Source organism: Polyodon spathula, chromosome 16 (genome assembly GCF_017654505.1).
Source record: "Polyodon spathula isolate WHYD16114869_AA chromosome 16, ASM1765450v1, whole genome shotgun sequence".
Taxonomy (NCBI): domain Eukaryota; kingdom Metazoa; phylum Chordata; class Actinopteri; order Acipenseriformes; family Polyodontidae; genus Polyodon; species Polyodon spathula.
Window position 1 is genome coordinate 4,958,564 of NC_054549.1, and position 20,693 is coordinate 4,979,256.

Here is a 20,693-nt window from a genome sequence, read left to right on the forward strand (position 1 = left end):
GAAAATGAGCTCACAAACATTGATTCACACCCAGCTTGTGCCCATGGAGCTGGCAATGCAGTCTGAACACATTGCAGTCAAAGCACCTAATCAGGGCTGGGCCCTGTGCTGTACCAGGGAGGTGACACTGACAAGAATGGCTGTGTGAAGACTATTGTACATACAGTTTAGATACAAGCAGTGCTGTTATCGGCTTTCCCTCTGAATACACAGGGTGTACATTCTGTATTGGTGAAAGGTGGGGCAGAATAAGGCCTTGACCTGATTTTATCTTTTATTTATTTATTTATTCTTATCGTGGCTCCAGTTCAGTTTCTTTGGGATGGGACAGCTGCAAACACTAAATTATGTTGAGCCACAACGTATAGTTATTTAAGTTTTTAAAAAAGTAAATGGACATAAAAATAATTCCTTTATAACAATTCAGGAAACATTATTAAACAGAAAATGAAGTCCCTTTATTGTAATGGAATACTGGAACTGTAGGCAGATTAACAATTTAATATAAAGGAACAAACTATACTGGCTTTGGCGTGAAGAGAAATAGTAATCACAACAGTGGGGCTGAGAGGCAACATGAGGGCGGGTTTGGTCTGGCCCATAGCTATGGGAATTTGCTAGATTTAATCTGCCATGAAAATGACTCATGCAGTGAATGTGCTGAATGCGCAAACTGAACACAAACTGTTGACTCTGGGAGAGGGCTGAAATTGCCGGGGGCTGTGATTGCGACCCTCACTGTCTGAGAGAGAGAGAGAGAGACCCTGCCACTCATACACAGAGGAAGAGCGACTGAGACAGGCAGGTAAACCAGTTTGAACTGGGAGGCCCTGGGGGGGGTGGGGGGGGGGGGGGGGGGGGGGGTTTGCTATGCAGGAAATCTGCAGAATGGATCCAGGAGATTTCCTTCTGTGTCTCGTGTCCCTACAAAGTGATCTTCAGTGCCTGGTGTGCACTACAGTGGCAATGCAAGGGCAATACCAGGACAAGGGCACAGTGGTGATACAGGGGACTCCAGCGCTGGCTTGGATGCTGTTCACATTGGGGATTATTGCTTATTGCTGGTAATCGGTACAACATTAACAATGCCAGGTCTAGTCTTTGTGTTATATGTTTTGATCATTCAGTAGTCTGTCTATGAGACTGCTGTACACGTTTCTTGTAACTTTTTTTTACCTCATCAATTACATTTTACAGGTACAAAAACCAGCCAGGTTAGAGTAAATGATTCAGTCATATAGAGGTTAATATTTCAGAGCGGTAGGCAGAGGGCCGTGTACATGTTTCAAGTTGCGTTTTCCGCTGCTAGTGTATTTGTTTTGTCAATTCCTCAATGTTTACTAAGCTCAGAGACATCGGCCACTAAACTCGGCATTTAGCATGCATTTTCTGTTACTAGTTCAATTCAATTTGGTCTTTCTTATTAAATGAGGAGCAATGTACAGTTCAACTTGGATTCTGAATGTTGGCTTTCATTTCATTGTGGGAGATGGTCCCTAGACCACACCTCTTCTTGGGGAGCTTGGCACAATAAAAACAGAAATATTTGAAACAAATTTAACTGCAGTCAGTCTTAAACATGTTTACAAAAATGACCTGCATACCAGGTATCTTTGTGCCTGTTCACAAGAAGCATAACTGGTTGAGACACAGACATGTTCCGAATTCCTGGAAATGTTCTGTGATACACTCCGCACGGCCTCCCTGGTTTTATCAGTGGGGATCAAAGTGTTGAGTTTCCTGGAGCTGCAGTCAGGGAGGCTGGGGGTGGGGTGTTTAAAGCAGAGTGGGTGGGCCTGGCCTGCTGTCCTGGCTCTCCTTGTGATGTCATAAACATGCTTTGTCTTGTGGATGTTGTGTTTTTGCAAACAGTATCCTGACAATCTGGAGCTGATAATCTCACAGCTACATTACTGGGGCACTCTTTATCCTACCTACTTTTCAAATGTATAGTACAGTTTGGAGACCATGCATTGACACCCTGTTTTTTAAATGCCCAATGGATCATTTTGCTCTCTGATTGTGCTCGATATCTGTTCATATTCCCTTGGCTACATTTGTCTATCTGTCATAGCGTTGAGAGCATTGCAGGCCCAGCACTCTGCTCACTCCGGCTAGCACTTTCAATTCATTTTTAAGTCAAAAGGCAAAAAGTCTTAATCATAAGTACAGACACCTATTCTCTGATTCTTTAGGAATTGTATTTTGTATGACTTTCTTTATTTCTTCACGACTTCTATCTTTTGCCCTTCTTCTCAACAGATTAGTTTCAGCTGCTTAAAATGTGAACCCTCTTCCACTCCATCCAGCAATGCTCAATTAGATCCAGGATTAATGTCTAAGCTATGGACCATGAACCTTGATATTTACACCCCAGTGTTAAAACATTTCATCAAAATCAACATACATGTTCTTTAATTACACAAAATAATAGCTTCTATCTATCTATCTATCTATCTATCTATCTATCTATCTATCTATCTATCTGTTTATACACAACTGGCTTACAGAAATCCACAACAATTTGAATTAGCATGTGGAGAATATGCCTATTATCCTTCTGGGTCTACACTGATTAACAGAGTGAAAAGTCACAGCTGGGACAAGTCCAGCCCTCCTGAAATGGAAAGGGGGATGGGGAAGAGAGAGGGGGCAGAGAACAAAGGAGAGAGGGAGAGACCGAGTGCCGGATTGAAGGTCAGAACAGGTAGGACAGGAGAGTGACAGCAGGAGGGGATCAGGTGAGAGAGAGCAAGAGAGGGAGGGAGAATGGGAAGGTACAACTCATATCCTGCTTCTCTGCATACAAAGGAAGGGGGGTCTGTGTGAGTGTGTGGTGTTCACCTTTTACGGTCAGGAAGGCTGTGATCTCATCCAGCAGTCGAAAGAGAAGGGGGTGGGAGGAAGGGAGTGGCCACGTCAAATACAGACTTGCTTTCTCTTTTAAAGACTGACTAGGGAGCAGGACACCCCACAGCGGAGCCAGAGATACTGCAGCTGAGGAGGCTGAGGAATAGAGGAACAAGAGAGAGGTTTGAGAAAGACTGTGAGAGACAGAGACAGTGAAAAAGATAGTCAGGATTAGCCAGCAGAAGCTCCCTTCAGGTAAGCTTCTTCCCATTTCATTCTGTGATAGAGAAAGGCGTTGGTTTGACAGAGGACTGAAATCCTCTAGATTGTACTGTACTGGTACTGTATTGCCTAGGTTAATTGTTGGAAAACCATTAACAACTACTGCTAAAACGAAATGAGAGAGACAGGTAGACAGCTGTCTCTGCTATAAATCCCATAAGGGTAGTCTATTAGTCTGTTCATTTCTTTCTTTATGTTATCCTGGTCTTATACAGGTAGCTGCTTGGTAACTGGTTTGTTTATTCTAATGAGATTTCTTACTGTATTATAAGATTTTAGGCAATGGTAGCACAAGGGCAGCTACAATGGTATTTTGTTTAAATGTCGTAAACATAGAATTGTATTAGGGATGCCCTCCAGGGATGGAAATATGTACAGTTACACTGTGTAGACTACTCCTTCACAGGATCTGTGAGCATTGCTGCGAAGGGGTGTGCCCCGCACCACTGGATAAACAGTGGGGTACAGGGAGAGTCATTGAGCTCAGCTCAGCTCAGCCCACCACACCGTATCTGCCCTCTGAACCAAACTGCAGCCCTGATAGCATTGAATGGGAAACCTGCGTTCTTTTCAAGAGCATAAGACGTTCTGAGCAAAACAATTTCAGATCCCTGCTTCACGACTGTATTTAGGGATTTTTCACATGGAGCCGAATATATACATGTTCTTCGGCCATCTTTAAAACTCAGACAAAATGGTCTTTGCTAATGTTAGAATGTGGCTTTAGCAGGGATGATTGGTTGTCTGTAGCAGGAGACTGATAGAGACTGATAGCAGGTTTACAGTTGGGCAGGGAGAGACAGTTTGGTGGATTTGTCTACAGAGCACAGATCTCTCCTGGGTGCGAGCTGTGAATGAAACGAAACCTGGACATTCAGCAGTTTATCATAAAGGAGGACGAATGCCTTGTGCAGGTTTCAGATTCTTAAACAGGCGTAAAATATATATCTCAAAGTTTGTTTCTGTCTCTGTAATCGTGACTTCACTTGACGCGTGATAGCACAGTCTCTTTTGCATCTTGTTTTGTAGACAAAGCAATGCAATGGCCCTGTAGGAGGAGGCGATAGTAACACGATTTGCAGCAACAATGGGATAAGCCCTTGGTAACATCTTCATATTTTGACAGTGGTAACCCAGTAATCCAATACACACCCGCTCTGCATCTCCGGTACAGACACAATGAGAGTGTTGTAGATGACCCTGCCAGGCTGTTGTAGCGCGTGTATGAACAAATAAAGAGTCAGCATGCTGAGCTGTGACAGGTCTCAGAGGGAAGTGTGTTACTCTCCTTTAGGCTTCACTAACCCCAGAAGGCACCCACATTCCTTTGAGTTTTCTGTGTCAGGATGATTGCTTTTGCTAAAGCACAAGATAGCTATGCTCTTGGCTCCTTGTTAACTGCGCAGTGCTTGATGTGGTTTGCCTGTTTGTTAGTTCCACACCAATGACAGCTCAATTCACCTGTCCAGCATAGTGTGTTAAAAAAAAAGAATATAGTGTATGCCCACCCTGTCTAAGGCTATAGAAATGTACATGACAAATTGTGAGATTAAATGAGACTGTATCTGGACACACCTTTAAACACTCTAACCCTCTCTATCTGTACAGCAGGCAGGCAGACAGCAGACATGATGTCAACCGAACAACCCCAGAAGAGAATGGTCTCCTCTGTCTTCATCACCCTGGCCTCTCCACACCGGCCTCCGTCGAGGGCAGCGCCGCTTAGCGCCAACCCGACCGAAACGCAGATCACACCCAATCAAATCCAGTCAAAGCCCAGCTCCAGCTCCAGCTCCGCTGAGCCAAAAACCAGTTGGACTGAAGCACCGCTCAGCCCCACCAGGACTGGAAACCAGCCTGCCTCCAGCCGGACACAGCCTCTTAGTGCCAGCCTGCTCAACCAGGCCAAGCCATCCAATCAGATAACTCCAGCCACCAACGGGATCACCCAGGCAGTGCCTCCTAGTACCAGCAGGGAGGCGCCACCTACCAGTGCAAACAGGCTCCCTCAACCCAAATCCCCACAGGGGGCAACCACCAAGCTGCTACCAGGGTCTGACAGCCTTTCCAGCGCAGGTGAAGGGGCATGGGAGCAGGGTAGGGTGCCAGGACTTCAGCACAGTGTCTGATTACTAGGTCATTTCCTATTAGGATTAATTCAAGTTTATGTAGGAGCACACAATCTGATGCAGTATGGCAATCTTAAATGTTTTATCTGAAGGATATGTGTAGGTGTAATATGTGGAGTCATACTGTTTGTTTCTTTATGTGTGTATGTATTTATGTATTCATACATTGAGAAATCCAGAATAATGCCACAAGGCTCTGATATTACAGCTCTGTAGATACTACATGATAATGCAAACCAGTTTGCACACAAAACATTTCAAGGGAGTTTTAGTTCAGCTGGTAGTTTATTCCAGCAAATGAGGCAGACTTTATGCCTAAATCTAGCCTGTACAAGCAAGGAAACCTGATCTCCAAGAGTAAAAGTGTTTTTTAAAAAAGTTTTAAAATCGCTAGGCCACGACTGATGCTAGCTTAGAAAACGGGATTCGAGAAAGAACCCATCCAGGGAATTGCAGCCTATAAATAAACCTGACTTGATTTTCAGATTTCTTCCCACCTCCCCCTCCCGTGGAGGAGCTGTCTCCCTCTGCCCGGCTCGAGGCTGTGTCCCCCTCCTTCAGTAAGCAGGGACTCCAGACACTGCCGGGACGTCCTGCCACCTCCTCCGGGGTAAGGCTGCTGAACCTGACAGCATTGCTGCCTCATAAGGTCATAATGGACAAATCAACGCAACAGAGTGCATGTGTCACTTTAAACGACAGTCTAGCGGGAATAAAGTTTTTTTTTCTGTTTTGCCTCCTGGGCTGCTGAGTGTGGAGGTTTCATTTGCAGTTTATTTGTTCCTTTCAGAATAAAAGGAGGTATACGCTTTGCACTCACTGCATAGATTACAAGGGCCTAGAATTGGCGCAAAATCGTTCTATTTTTCAAATCTTTCTTTCTGCACAAACATGTAATTCGTATTTTAAAATAGGTGATTAACAAAAAATAATGGCTCAGCGTTTTATTGTTACTGTCTACATTTTCTTACTTCATAAGGATAGTGCAGTACTACTAAAATGCACTGAATAAGGTTACTACTACTGCTACTATAATAATAATAATAATAATAATAATAATAATAATAATAATAATAATAATAATGAGGACAGTGCTCTACGCATGCGCACTTTACAAACGGTCATAAAGCAAAAACTGCAAATTAAATCGTCCCCACGAGATTTTGTTTCTCTCCTCTATTTTTCCCTTCCCGGGCACTGTAGCTAACGCCTTTGTCAGTGTGTCTTAATTTAAAAACCTGTCTTCTTGTGTTGGCAGCAGCGGTCTGTCCCCATGACTGGGGCTCTGAGACAGGATAGGGCTCCCCCTGCTGGAATGAGACAGGCAGCGCAGGATGAGCTCTGGGAGTCTCTGGCAATGCAACAACCCAGCAAACAAGAGGAGCCTCAGAAATCAACAGGTAACATAAAGGCTGGAGTCAGCACTGCTCTGTGACAAGAAGACTTTTTCAAAACGTTTATCATCGAATGCTTTTTTTTCAGTGCAGTATTTTTAAAATAAGCCCTGTTAAATGTTTGACATTTATAAATGACAGAAACTGATGTTAACATGCCTCTAACAGAAGTTTTGCTTCCTATTAGATATATGTGGATTTTGCCACAAGGCTATTTCCCCGACTGAACAAGCCATACAGGCAATGAAAGAGATGTATCACGCATCCTGCTTCACCTGCAGGAAGTGCTGTCACCCGCTGGCAGGAGAGCTTTACTACAACAAGGAGGGCGTACCAATATGTGATCCATGCTACAAGGTACAGTAGAAAATAATAATAATAACCACTGATAATATTTGCTGTAAACATGTACCAGTCTATAATTATAGATATAGCTATACTGTATCCTCTTATACAGCATCCAGCCCTGAGATTCAGAACTACCCTCAATTTGTAATATTTATGACCAGGAGCCTGGAGTTTTAGCAATTCCCTATAGGTTGTTTTCTAATAATACCCCTAGAGACGCAGGTGAGACCTATTCATGCTGTTATCAGTGTGATCAATTCAGAGCAGATTTAGCAGAGATCAGATCTCTTTCATTCTCTATTTTTATATATTGAAAGCTGTCTGTAGGTGGATGTTTTGACACAGTGCACAGGCTGTGATCACTGCGCTAGCACACAAAGCAGCTGCACTGTTAATACAGACGAGTGATGGAGGTGCAATTCTCTCTCTGATGAGCATCTTTAGCATTACAGTCCAATTTAGGTCCAGTCCTCATGAGTATAAAACCTATTTTATTTTACACAACATTGCCAAGGGGCTGTATGCTGGTCCATTCCAATTACAATTTCAAAGTCAATTCAATGTCAGGCCAAATAACCTGCCGTATGCTGAGTGCTTCAGTGTTCATATAAACTGCAGAACTGGTTTCCAGATCCTCATTAGCACTGATCTTGGATTGCCGCCTGGGTTTGTGACAGCAGCTGTTAGTGTTTATTCAGAGAAGACCAGTCTTCTACAGCACTGCAAGCTCTAAGTGTAGGTAAGATTTAGTGGAAACAGTTTGTTAGATCTGTATACTTTAATTCAGGTATCGCTATGGGATTTGTATGATAAATCATTGCAATGCCATTGCAAATTATATGTTTCATTCTTGACGGGTTACCATTGCATTAATACCTGGTTCTGTACAAAAGGAGAGTGCGGAACTTAGACCCAACCCCCTTTCCTTTACTAGAATAATAACTATTAAAAACGTAAGGGTCTGATTTTTTATACAGACAGCTGTAAATCCTAATCAGAAACCCTGACCCTTGTTATCCTGCCCCATCAGACCTCTTGTGGCTGTATTAAGATCCTGCATGGTTTATATCATTAAAATAGACTCCCTAGTCAAGCAGACAGAACGTCTGCTCGTTACTGCTGCTCATGTGCAACGCAGTGACAGAACTGCTGGACAGAATCGATTAAACCTTTAGCCAGTGTGAGTCTCTCCTACTCCCTCCTCAGGCCACTCTGGAGCGATGCGGGCGATGCGATCAGGTGATCGTGGATCGTATGACTCGTGCCATGGAGACTGTCTTCCACCCTGAATGCTTCACCTGTGCTGTGTGCCGGCGACCAATAGGAGATGAGAGATTCGTTGTGGACGACAACAACGAAGTGTACTGCATTCCGGACTATTACAGGTACCTGCGACCCCGAGAGCGCTGTGTCTTGTAGTAGACTCTCTCTGCTAGCAGTCATGTTGCAGCCTAATGCACAGGCATACTAACAGGATCCTGGGACACTGATTTGGATTCAGCAGGTATCTCCTGCTGGTAGTTTGCCGTCATTTTATTCTTGCAGTAAAAACGTTCTCCAGATAGACTATGAAATTGCAGTTATTTTTAAGGCAAACAGAAGGCGTCGTGTTGCATTTGAAGAATGTTGCACACGGAAGCTGACTGCACAACAGACAGCTCCATTCTTCAGCAGGTCTCCCACAGTGCATTGTGATAACCCAAAGTACACTCCTCCTCTCTCAGGAAGTACGCATCGACGTGCAGCATCTGCAAGGAGCTCATCGTCCCCGGGAAGGACGGCAAGGACATGTTTACCGTGGAGTGTCTCGGGCGCACGTTTCACGAGGGCTGCTATCGCTGCGAGGTAACCAGTGACCAGTGGAAACTGAATATGTGCATGAATTAACACCCTTGGTTAAAGCTAGTGTTTTAATGAACACGCGTTAAAGGACGACTAGCTTCGCAATGCATTTGGGAAGCAGTGCTGTTGGAATTGCTTGATTGAAACTCCCGGTTAAGAACCTCGCTGTCTTGATAAAACAATATCTTATAGTAACAGGACATTCTTCCAAATGAACACCCAATCTGAGTAGCTGTTGGTGAATCACAATATAGGATACACTTCACCATTGGGAATGTGCAGTCATTTGGTTGACTCATGCTGATACCAATGCATTTAACCTTCATGCTAAAATGTTTGTGTTTCATACAGAACTGTAGAGTCCTGCTGTCCCCCGAGCCCAATGACCAAGGCTGCCACCCGCTGAATGATTGTATTCTCTGCAAGTCCTGTAACCTGAGCAAACAGAGAGCCAGCTAATCGGCTCAGCCCTGCACCCTCACACAACATATCTTTACATCCATGCTGTAGCACCTTTCCCCTTACCTTCTGATGAGGTCTGCAGCCGTTCTCCAGTCATTGTCTCCGCAAGTGGAAGACTACTACAACTTTAACCAAGCATGTGAAAGGCGGACACCATGGAAGACAACCTGTCTTCAAATCCATTAAATAACTCAATTCCATTGATGGTGTTATATCTTGTGTTATCGATGGTTTTGTGATTACCTGTAATTGATTTTTCTTTTAATATATAATGAATAAAATAAATGGAAACAATTAATGCCAGGGCCAACTTGCATAACATAATAAACTCAATTATTGTCGTAGAAGTGACAGTTTCGCAACCAGCAGAGCTTGGCTGAGAGCTCTAACACTGGGCTGGCCCTCAGCTCTGTGTTTTGGTCAGCGGGGGTCCATATCACACCTTACAGGTCCAGGTTTTGTCAGATGTGCCCTTCAACTCATGTAGATTTCCAGGATGGAGTGTGTGAAGATCCCATACACGTTCTGTGTGGAGCCGATAGAGGCCTGGGCCGTGCCTTCATTTGCCTTACTCCCAAGGTTGGGATCAATCCTTGATCTTCATTTCCAATCCCTTTTTAAAATCAATTCCCAATTCCAATACCTTTGAATATTGATATATTAGCGACAACATTATGGTTGTTGATCGTTCAAGGGCTTTCGTTAGAAGCCAATTTAACTGAGCAACAGTGACTTCAGTTTACGCAAGAAGCTTTTTTTTAACAGATTGCTGCTGATTGCCATTTTGATCAATGGTGTGTTGGAATTGAGTAAAAAGGAATGGAAATTGAAACTAATTTTAAAAAGGAACTGGAAATGAAATTGGAATTGAAAAACAAGAATTGACCCAAACCCTGCTCCCGTGCACTGTTATAAACAGCATTGTTATTACCCACTTGATGTATTTTTGCAATAGTTGGTTAAGCCAACTACAAGGATACAAAGTCTTTCGATAGGATATGCTATGCTGTCATTCCTACCATAGCAACAAGCAATCCAGTCACTATGGAAACCCTTTAACCACCCCAATAGGTGGAATGAAACCTAACCAATAATACAGCCAATGACAGACCACCTCCGAACACATTTACTGTTTGATAAGGCCAAGGCTAATATAAATGACTCCACACATTGACTGGTACGGTTAATCAGTACATAAGAACTGCTAACAGACATTGTTCAGAACAGCCACACCTGTACGGCAAACACAGTTGTATGAGCAAAAAAGCTTTCACAGGGCAATACTGTCTTCCTTCTTACAGAAATTCAAATTATAAGAGGACAGTCTTCACAAAAAAGAAACGTCATTATATATCCCACTATAAAATCTAAAGTTGATAACTGTCTGTGCCTCCTAACTCTTATAAACATATACTGACTGATTAGACATCTTTGGAGCATGAACTCTTATGGCAAAGCAAAACATTTCTACAGCAGCTCTGTAAGCAGCTCAGTTGCATTTCAAGCGTGGGATGATGGTGTCCAAAGACAAAACTAGAACATGTTATACCTCACGGTGCATTTCAATATGACCCCACTAAAAGCATGACTTTATCTCTGTAATAAAACCTTTACATTTGCTTTACCATACCTGTCAGGGTGTCACAGTGCTTGTTCTCCTTTAACATATTGGGCATGCGTTTCACACAGCACAATGTGGGACCTACAAATTTGTGCAATAGAGATTAGGCAAGACTTAATGGAGTCGTTTTGTAAGCTTTTTCTAATTTCGGTAGCACTGTATTTCTAAAGCATTTGTCAGTGCTTTGGTAATATAGTATTTACAATTTGCATCTTGGGGGCATGACAAATCATTGCAACGTCACCACAGGTTGCAAAGGGTTACACATGAGCCACAGCTCTCTGAATGAGTCCCTGACACATTCTGCATTCCCAGTGCTGCAGATTACAGTATACCAGCAGGTATCCCTACAGAGTGTGTGAACTGGATCCCAGCTGGGAACGAGTAGAGGTCAAAGGAGGCCAATCGAGGACGGAGCCAGTCACAAGTGCATTTGGTCAGCTTTACCTTTTAAGAGTCAAACAAATAAACCTAACAGCTGCCAACCTTATCAAAAATGACAAGGTTATAAATGACATATTGTTTTGTTATATTGCTACAGTTTTTATCTTAAAAGGGTAACAGACTTTATAAAATATCACAGATTAACAGTAAAACTGGTTCCTACAGCAAGCATGTTTTAAAGAAGGCATATTCAACCAGCATTGTTACAATAGCACACATCACGTGGTAGAGAAGCCAGTTAATATATTTGTACTTACATATCTAGTTCCATTGCTTAATTTTACTATTTTCACAGCTGTCCTTATAGTTGTGGAGTTGAACTTTTCATGCATACACCTTATCATTGTGGAAGTCTGAAGGTACATCACTACAGGGCAATATTTGTTTTATTTAAGTTGGTGGTTTGTTGCTGGACTCTACCTTCTGTAACCTATTTTCACTTTCTGTGACATCCTGCTTCTTTCCTAGTTAAGGGACATGTGAGTTAAATGAAATCTCTTCTATAAGAGCAGACCGGCATGACCTAGAGAACAGTTCGATAGAGTTGTTCTGAACTGTCATGAAAATTTGACAATGATATGGAGCAGTAGCAACGGTACTGAGGTCACAAAAGGATACGACAATTTGATAATACACCTTTACGAAGGATTATCAAAAAAATATTCAAGTTGTTGAGTGTGGATGTGAGGGACTTTTACTGTGCTTTAAAACTACTGAGAAAACATCAGCTAAAAAAAAGAATGAAAATATACCGTCTGCTGCCAACAGAGGGGGCACTTTGATTAAGTTTCATTTTTTTCCCCCACTGACCTATTGTGCAATAAAGTTGCCATGTTATATTGCATTGGTGCAACTGTTGCATTTTAGCCATGGAGCGGAGGAAAAGCTTCCTTTACCCAACATTTTCCCATGGTAAAAAAACATTTGGCAGTTACATTATTAATAAATATATAAATTCCAAATGACAGAAGCAGACAAAACTAAAACCTTTAACCACCCTGCTGATTATACCCTGAATACACAATACTGCACCATTCTTTTAAGGCACCTTTCAAAACATATATCAGCTGAAAGCTCTTCGCAGCATCCCATACAAATCAATATTATAAAGCAACTGCACATTAAAGACTAATGCAAAGCATATCAAATATCTAGGCTATCACATTCAATCAAGCCGATGAACAAAATGCAACCACAACAGGGGCTGATTAGAGGAAGTCTGTCTGAAAAGAAATCCTTTAAAATGGGTGTAAAACAGGATAGGTCTTGAGTAAGACATTTTTTTGTGAATATATTTTTATTAACCCGGTTTCATTTCTACCCAAAGTTTCTTGTGCCGCACATTTGTCCTGCACGACCCTATATATATTTTTCTAGTGTGAATAAATTATCTGTGCACAATAGTTTAATGTGAGCTGCACTCAACTAGGCCTATGGGATTTATTAAATGCGCTGTCAGACACAAACCTGGGAAACACTCGATCCCTGGCATTTAACAGTTGAGTTGCAAAACCATTTGTGATAGAAGTTGCAACTGCAGATAAGACCTATTGTATGTGAATTTCTTTTCTGTGTTTAAACATGCAAAAAACTCTGAAGTTGAAAGCATCTTGTGAAACCTGTGTAAATGTGAGGCATCTGTGGTGTGGCTGCACAGGGATTATCCAATATCATATGTCTGTCATCTGGCCTTGAGATAAGCCTGGAGCACAGTCTATTATGCCTGCCTATACCTACCTCTTAATGTCAGTAGACATGAGAAAGATCTCAGTCTGCTGTGTGCTGACTGGAAACCGAGGAACATCGGATGATAATTCTGCAGAGAACCATTTTGAACACATCTACAATAATCCACCATCTTTCATTTTCTGTATTTTTTTTAAGAGTAAATGGAGGAAGCTTATGAATCACCATGTATTCTTAACAATTCCAAAGGTTGAACACATTCCATTAAAATGGTGTATATTGTCAGTCTATAAAGGTTTACCCATATTAACCAAGCCTGGTTACAGGTACCCTAGGCTGTGATCCTTAATGGCACCATTATTTTGACAACATCCCTTTAACATGTAGTATTTTATATTATACATCAATTGTATTTAACCCTTACAACATTGGACAACAAGACTCTTATAGAGCAATAATTTACACAGGAAATGTAGACTAGAACTAAATTGAACAAATAACTATGGGGAGATAATTGTATGCCATTATTTTACAGTAAATTAATTGGCTTATTTCATTCTTCTTCACTATACTCTCGCAACATAATTTCATTTGATCATTTTCAATTCAAAGATCCAAACATTCATTTTGAAGTGAATGTGTTGTATGTTGTGGATTATCAACAATTGTGTAAAACATATTTATTTGAATATGTAATTACAGTTGCATTTGTCTTTTATAAATCTGAATTGCAGTATTTGTTTATTGGCTGGGTCCTGCTACCACATATAGAAAACAATAAAAACTAAATTATAAGAGACACTTATGTAAATATTAGATGTATATAATCCTCCATTCAATGTTGTGCTGTATAGGTGGCCCTTACCATAGGGGTACTTATGTACCGAAATAACCAAGCCCTGCATCAAACACAAAATGGCGGACTCGAATCTTCTCATAATTACACCAGCACCTACAAAATGGCGCCGATAAAAGGGAACGGAGACAAACATCTGATATTAACTTGAATTGTTCTACCGCTTTTGCTACACACGGACATAATATACTTTCTATTTCAACACGTAACAGCATTTAAATGATTACCTTATCTTCGTCATACCTTCACTTTACAGACTGTGGTCACTTAGAACCAATTTATTGTACCTTAAAAAAAAGCCTGTAAACTGCCCACAACACTAGTACATACAATGTGTTTGAACATAAATCCTTTTTTATAATTTCCCGGTATTTTACTGGGTTTCAAGTGTTTTATAGGTATAGAAACTCAATAGTTGTGCACAACTGGGTTACAGACAATAGATCCATTGTTTTCATTTAATTCCTTCCAGATGAATTCCAGAAAACAAAGGAAAAGGGAATAAAAGATGATGTTGTAAATTCAATAAAATCCAAATTAGACCAAGCCCACATTCGTGTAAACAAGTGGATTTTATTCTCATGTAAGTATACAGATATATGCCAGTCTGGAGCTCCGTTTAAGCCAGGCAGACATGGTTCTTTCCACCATAATTCCACAAAAAAAAGTTAATATTTATTACTCCCTTCAAGCTTAATTTTAACCAGCAGGATTTGTAGGTTTCAAATGTAAGCTTAATCGTGAGTAGAACGGGTAACTCCAAGCAATTCTCCTGTTTTTGTATATTTTGTTTCCTCAGCGACTGAAAGTTTGCCGCCCTCAGAGCTGATTTTTCCAGAAGTTTCTGCCGAAGAGGCGAGCGCCGAGCCCTGTCTCAATCAGCAAAAAGGGGGGCGGGCTGCGCAGGCGCAAAAACAACTGCGGTTCGTCGTTTGCCGCATACTGGCGCCTGCGCTGTAGCTGCTGTTGCATTGGAGCGGCACAGCCAACAAAGCAAAACCGTAAGTGAGGGCTGCAGGAGTCGGTGCAATTCTGACATTTGAGTACGTAGCGATAGGAAACGTCTGGATGGTAAAAACAACAAAAACACACGTCTCAGTATGAACCTTCTCATTTGGCACTTAATACACGCAACCCCTTATTATATAAAACATAAATAAATAAAAAAAATAAGAATGCCTTCAGAGCCAAAATATTCTCCGTATTCTCATAACTTCTTATTTCCTTTCCAGGTAATTAATTCGGATATGCAACAATAATTTCACTTCATTTTCCCAGAGGGGCTTCGTTATAAGCCTTATCTGCACTGCTTGCTGACCTGAGAGGCTGTTTACCTCCCTCAAAAAATTGTTTAGCTCTTTTCGCCACCTTGGAATCTACAACATTACATCACTTGGCATATTTATCATGCGTACAGCTTATCTTTTAAAAAGAAACATTGAGTTATTCATGTGACCTAAAACTACTCTGCAACAAGTGTTGAGTTTTTTTTTTTTCTCTCTGAATGATACAAAATATTCGGTACCTCAATGGAAACCCTAAAAAAAATAAGAATGTGACACCACTTAATATTTATCCTAAATAAACACAATCTATCCGAACTATTAGGAGACCACAGCATTAACAACAATGGTTTGAACACATGCTCCCCCAATCTCATTTTATAGTTTGTATATTATTACAGAACCATAACTTGTATTCATACGATACATTTGTGACCTGCATTATTGTATTTTGATCTTTAGCTTTACTTACAGTGTTGGTAAAATTTAAAGTACCTAAGTGTCGGGCCACTAACATGGCTCTTAAAACAAATAAATAAATAAAAAGTTTATTTTAAAATGGTTCACTTTTTTTTTTTTTTTTTTTTTACCGTACTACAAAATAAACATTTGGTCTAAAATGTGCTACAGTATTTGCATATTTGTTCAATGCATCAACCAAAAATAATGCTCAAAAAGATGTGAGATAATAGTTAATCCGTGAGAACACCAGTCCACGCTTGATTGCAATCACACAAGGATGAGTTAATAGACTTGAATATTACATGTTTGCTTATGTAACTACATACTTCTTACAGAAACAGTACATGACACTTCGCCACCCTCGCCCCACGATTACCCAGTCTTCTGCGAGTGAGCACGGGTTTCCACAAGGCTCTCGCCCGAGGGAACAGGCTCGTTAACGCTCGCCGCCCTCGCTTTCAGAAACAGTGGCAGCGGAGTTTAATATTTAAGGTCTATCTCTGCCACCCCGATTTGTTTTGTAAACTGGTAAACATACCACCCAAATCACCTTCTTTTTTTCCACCGTATTTCAGTTAACATACTGTCGGTCATACATCCTTATTCAACGGCAATGTGTCGAGTGGCATTCTGACCTTGGATTTGGGATCCATGTACAAATTCAAGTCATGTAATTCTATGGAAATAAAACCGTACAGGTTCATTTTACATTGGTAACCCGATTTTGACTTGCTTTCTTCCTTCCCTTTACACCGTAGAGTACTCCTCGTTTTAAATTAACGACAACTCGGTGGCCAAAACTGGGGTTTCGCGTACATGAAGACCCCCCCCCCCCCCAAAAAAAAAAAACGGCCCTGTGATTTCATTGAAAAACGGATCGCCCCAGCGCCCCGCCCCGCCCCGCCCCAGCCCGCCCCCAGCCCGCCCCGCCCCGCCCCCAGCCCCGCCCCGCCCCGCCCCCAGCCCCGCCCCGCGCCTGTTGCACTCCGCCTGAGCGGAGGAGGTCGCACGGCGGCGGGAGCGCGCCCCCCGCGCGTGTCGGACCGCGAGAGCGCGCCCCACTCGCAGTCAGTCGCGAATCACACACACACACAGAGCGCGAGAACTGATGGTGGGATCGGATCGGAGCGAAACGCGCTTCTGCTCTCTACAGGATCGCCCGGCGCTCACTTTCACATTCAAACAACAAGCCGACGAGGAATAAAACATTACAAAACACACCTGTATGAGCGGGGGGCACAAGCACACAGCATGGTCCGGGAAACCAGGCACCTCTGGGTGGGGAATTTGCCAGAAAACGTGCGAGAGGAGAAAATTATTGAACATTTTAAACGGTGAGTTTGGAGAGGGTATTTTCAGGCATAATGGACGCCCATCTGTTTCATCACCATGGATGGGAAATAAAGTGGGCTCTGCCTTGTGGTATTAGCATGCCTGGAGTAGCGTGGATCATGCGTGCCTATTCTTGGGAATATTATTACAAAGAATATATTATATATATATATATATATATCCATATATATATATATATATATATATATATATATATTATATTATATATATGAGATGTTCACGTGGGGATTTGAAGTCGTTTTCAAATAAACATAGAGAAGCGTGTGAAGACTCAAATATATTAACATTGAAGATTCTGAACAGAGGTAACTAGTTCGTGGTAACGGTGATATATAATGTATTTCAACCTTTTTTCTGTTGTGCTTTGCTGGAAGAAAATGCCTTTGATTGCTGTTGCTACCAGATGTGCTTTGAGAGTTTTGTTGAGTGGTGCAGAAACATAACATTGCTGGAAACTATCCTGGGTTTGAAAAGCGAGAGATTGGGTACTTGAAATGTGAATCGGGGAACTTTTAGAACGGCTGTTTTATTTATTTACTTCCAATTTCTTCTTAAGAAACTGTAAGACGATTTTAAAAACAGTTTAAGATGTTAGTTTTTACTGCAGCCTTATAATTCATATAATTATTATACTGTTGTACCAACGTGAACATACGTGTTTACTGCTTTCTAGGTGTGCTAGTGCTGTCCTGACTGCTAACTGCTTGTTTTGTCATTTAAAGGGATCAGATTTTTTCACTGCTTCTGAATATGCAAAAAAAAAAAAAAAACTTTATTTTGCAGAAAGTGACGATCTGGCATTTAAATTTGTATCTTGAAGAATCTGTGGAGAGACGATGTTGCCGTAAATATAGCGAGCTAATGTGACGTGTGTGTTTTTTTAAATATATGATACACCATCACTAAGATAAGATTAACAGTGAAAAGCCAGTGTGTCTAATGCGAAACCAAACGGTTATGTCAATATTTATTTATGTGAACGCGTTTCAGAGTTTTGATTATTCTTTACGTTACAGTTTGATATACAGCATGGAGAAAGTGCAGAATGTAAAAAGAGGGCAGCTTATTTGCGCGATGCAGATGTACAGGATCACATGGTTGTACATTTTGTGGCGATTGTAATATAAATTCTGATTTAATGAAGCGATGCCTTGCATATTAAGTGGGCGGTGTGTGTGTGTGTGGCAATGTGCTTTTCGATGATCTTAAGGAGATTAAATATGGATCTCCCCCTAACTGATCATCGATCAATGTGAATATTAATTAAAACGTGCACTTAAGAAGACTAGGTCGAGACTGCACAGTAATTATTAATGTATTGCAAGTTACCATCTTCTCGCATTTAGTATCTTTATGGGGTTGGGGGGATTGTGCTCAATATTTGTTTGGACGGGGAAGACATTAATACGTTGCTCTGCTTCTTTAGGGACTGTTATGTCACTTGATAGAAGGAGGGATCGTTTGGCTATCACTAGGTATTCAAATACAGGATACTGCACATGTGGTCGGGTGATCGTTATTGTTTCTGTGGTTAGGTGCATGGTTTAATGTTTGATTTGCAAAGCTGCGTGGCTGTTGCAGGAAGCATAGCCGATGGTGTTTATTCCCAAAACATGGTGGTGGTTAAAGCGCCGGAGAGTGTCAGCAGAATGCGGGGTGAAGCGAGGTGGGGGGATGGTGCAGTCCGTGAGTAAGCATGTGTGAATGGGTTTGTAAAATGGCGGCTGGGAGACTCGACAGTGTGGGAATTGTCTCTCTCTCTCTCCACATCATACCGATCTGTCGCTGCTCGGCAGCTGAAAACAGAAAGCGCCGAAAGTGGCACTGGTGTGTGGTGACCCCCGCTGTTTATGCTCCTTGCTTTGTATGTAGTTGACTATACATGCTTTTAAAACGTAAATAAATGTAGATTAGGTCGACAAAGAGGAAACCCCATAGGAAATGGTTGCAGTCACTCTAGATTTGATGAAAACTACCGCGCATGGTGGGTAGCCATGCAGAAATGCCGATCAACCAACGAATTGGCAGCCTTTTATTAAAATCTAGGGGTTGTTGTCAAGGCAACCATATAAGGTTGGGTGGTATTTATGTAACGAAATAGAGAAAAAAATGCATTTTGTGTTGGCAAGTACATTCGGCAATTTTAAAAAGACTTAAGACCTTATATTTTGTTTAAAAAAAAAAAAAAAAAAAAGCAATTTTAATGTGCCAAATTTGCATTCAAGGGGAAAAATAAATGTATCCTGCCTAGAATGAGGATGACGGCAGTAGTCAGGATTTTATAAATGTTTGCTGGTGGAAAGCAGACTTATTTTTAGCTGCTGGTTTTATGTAGCGTTCTGTTTCCTTTTTTTGCAAAACAGTGTTCTTGTATAATGTTGCAGACCGAGTTGCTTGGTTACTGTTGCTTGGTGAAGCGGCCCGATTGGGTCAAATAAATTGCTCTGTTTTTGTAACGTGAACCACTAGACTACTACCATGTTTGTTTAGTAACCTTTTTCTTATTTAAAATCTGTATGTATAGCCTTTTAGCTTGATATTACATAGCTGTGTGTTGGCGCAGTGTTACATTTTATTGCATACTGTTTTATTACAAATATTTAGTATTTTTTTTTTTTTTTTTTTTGGTGATAGAAATCACAATGACCTCTTAACATGGGAAGGCATTTACTGTTCAGATAAATAGCTTAAAGATTGTAGACTATATGTATAATAGTGGGTTACAGAAACTACATAGTGTAAATTGTTCGTTTTAAGTGTTTTTTTTTTTCTTTAGCAGTGAGAAAGTGTGTGTTATGAGTTTCTTTCTGAGAAACTAGTTTGTAGTGTTTCACTGGTTTCAGATGTAAATAAGCCGTTTCCCACCCATCCCCCATATCAGTTTTTTCAGATACGCAAAGTGACTGGCAACTGGAGAGGCAGTACCATCCCAGCCAGCAGGGCAGACTTTCACACAGAACAAGCCCTCTGTCTGTCTGCTAGTTAAAGCTGATATTAAAGCCTTGCCTATTTCTTCAAGCTTTTATACTCTTGCGTTTTATTGTGTACAGGAAAAGAAAACCTGTTTATTTGGAAGCTCCTGTTATGTGCATTCTACATTATTTTAATGTCTTTAAACAAGTAGTGAACTTGTCATCACACCAAAGAATGAACTGGTATTTTTAAATCCCCATTTAATTGGGTGTTTTCCAGTCTTGCACACATGAGATCATCACTACAGTAGTTCTAGACTTTCTGCTGTATTGTCTTATTTGTTTACTTTGAATCTGACCTTTTGGAGACTTGAAACCTAACCTGTTGTGAGCTTTGCAGGTCTTGTGAGCAGTCACTTGGTTTCTCTTTCAGCCTGGCATGCTGTAGAAAGCTGGTACACAGGAGAACTTGCATGTATCAGTGTCTGTTGGCGGCTGTGAAAGAGTCATTTTGCATTCTTGTCTGGTTTTCTGTAACCTGCACAGTAATTCTTGTTTTTGTGAAAGAAGCTAGGTGGGTTTGGTAGAAAGGGAACACCCAGAAAAAAAAAAAAAAAATGGTGTGCTTGTAGTACTTGTTTAACAGCTTCCTGGTGCTTTTTTCAAGTAGAGGAGCTAATAAATCTTATTTATTTATTTATTTATCAAACTTACTTCCCATAAAAGGTACAGCAAATGACTAATTTATTGAACATGTAACATCACCTCC

General features: G+C 41.2%; 2 protein-coding genes and 1 long non-coding RNA gene across 8 annotated transcripts in view; 2 read left to right on the forward strand and 1 right to left on the reverse strand.

Annotated features, from left to right (window-relative positions):
* The first annotated feature begins 695 nt into the window (after positions 1–695).
* LOC121328463 (filamin-binding LIM protein 1-like) lies at positions 696–9,601 on the forward strand. Of its 5 annotated transcripts, none has more exons than XM_041273143.1 (8): positions 696–805; positions 4,741–5,208; positions 5,747–5,871; positions 6,520–6,661; positions 6,843–7,012; positions 8,210–8,388; positions 8,728–8,848; positions 9,197–9,601. In XM_041273143.1, the coding sequence occupies exons 2-8, from the start codon at positions 4,761–4,763 to the stop codon at positions 9,302–9,304; spliced, it is 1,293 nt and encodes a 430-aa protein (XP_041129077.1). In that variant the 5' UTR covers positions 696–805; positions 4,741–4,760; the 3' UTR covers positions 9,305–9,601. The 5 variants fall into 5 exon arrangements, with proteins under 5 accessions (XP_041129077.1, XP_041129078.1, XP_041129075.1 ...); XM_041273144.1 differs by having other exon boundaries at positions 696–801; XM_041273141.1 differs by lacking the exon at positions 696–805 and adding an exon at positions 2,950–3,105.
* Positions 9,387–16,476, reverse strand: LOC121328467. The gene is made up of 3 exons (XR_005951690.1): positions 16,295–16,476; positions 9,551–14,978; positions 9,387–9,478 (listed from the first exon to the last, which is right to left on the reverse strand). It is a non-coding gene; the product is annotated as an uncharacterized LOC121328467 (long non-coding RNA).
* Positions 16,477–16,716: 240 nt separating this feature from the next.
* LOC121328714 (msx2-interacting protein-like) overlaps positions 16,717–20,693 on the forward strand; it is a 37,232-nt gene continuing 33,255 nt past the window's right edge. For both annotated transcript variants that reach the window (XM_041273709.1, XM_041273710.1), the window contains exon 1: positions 16,717–16,993. In XM_041273709.1, the coding sequence (XP_041129643.1) occupies positions 16,911–16,993 (83 nt within the window). In that variant the 5' untranslated portion in view covers positions 16,717–16,910. The remainder of the gene's footprint in view (positions 16,994–20,693) is intronic.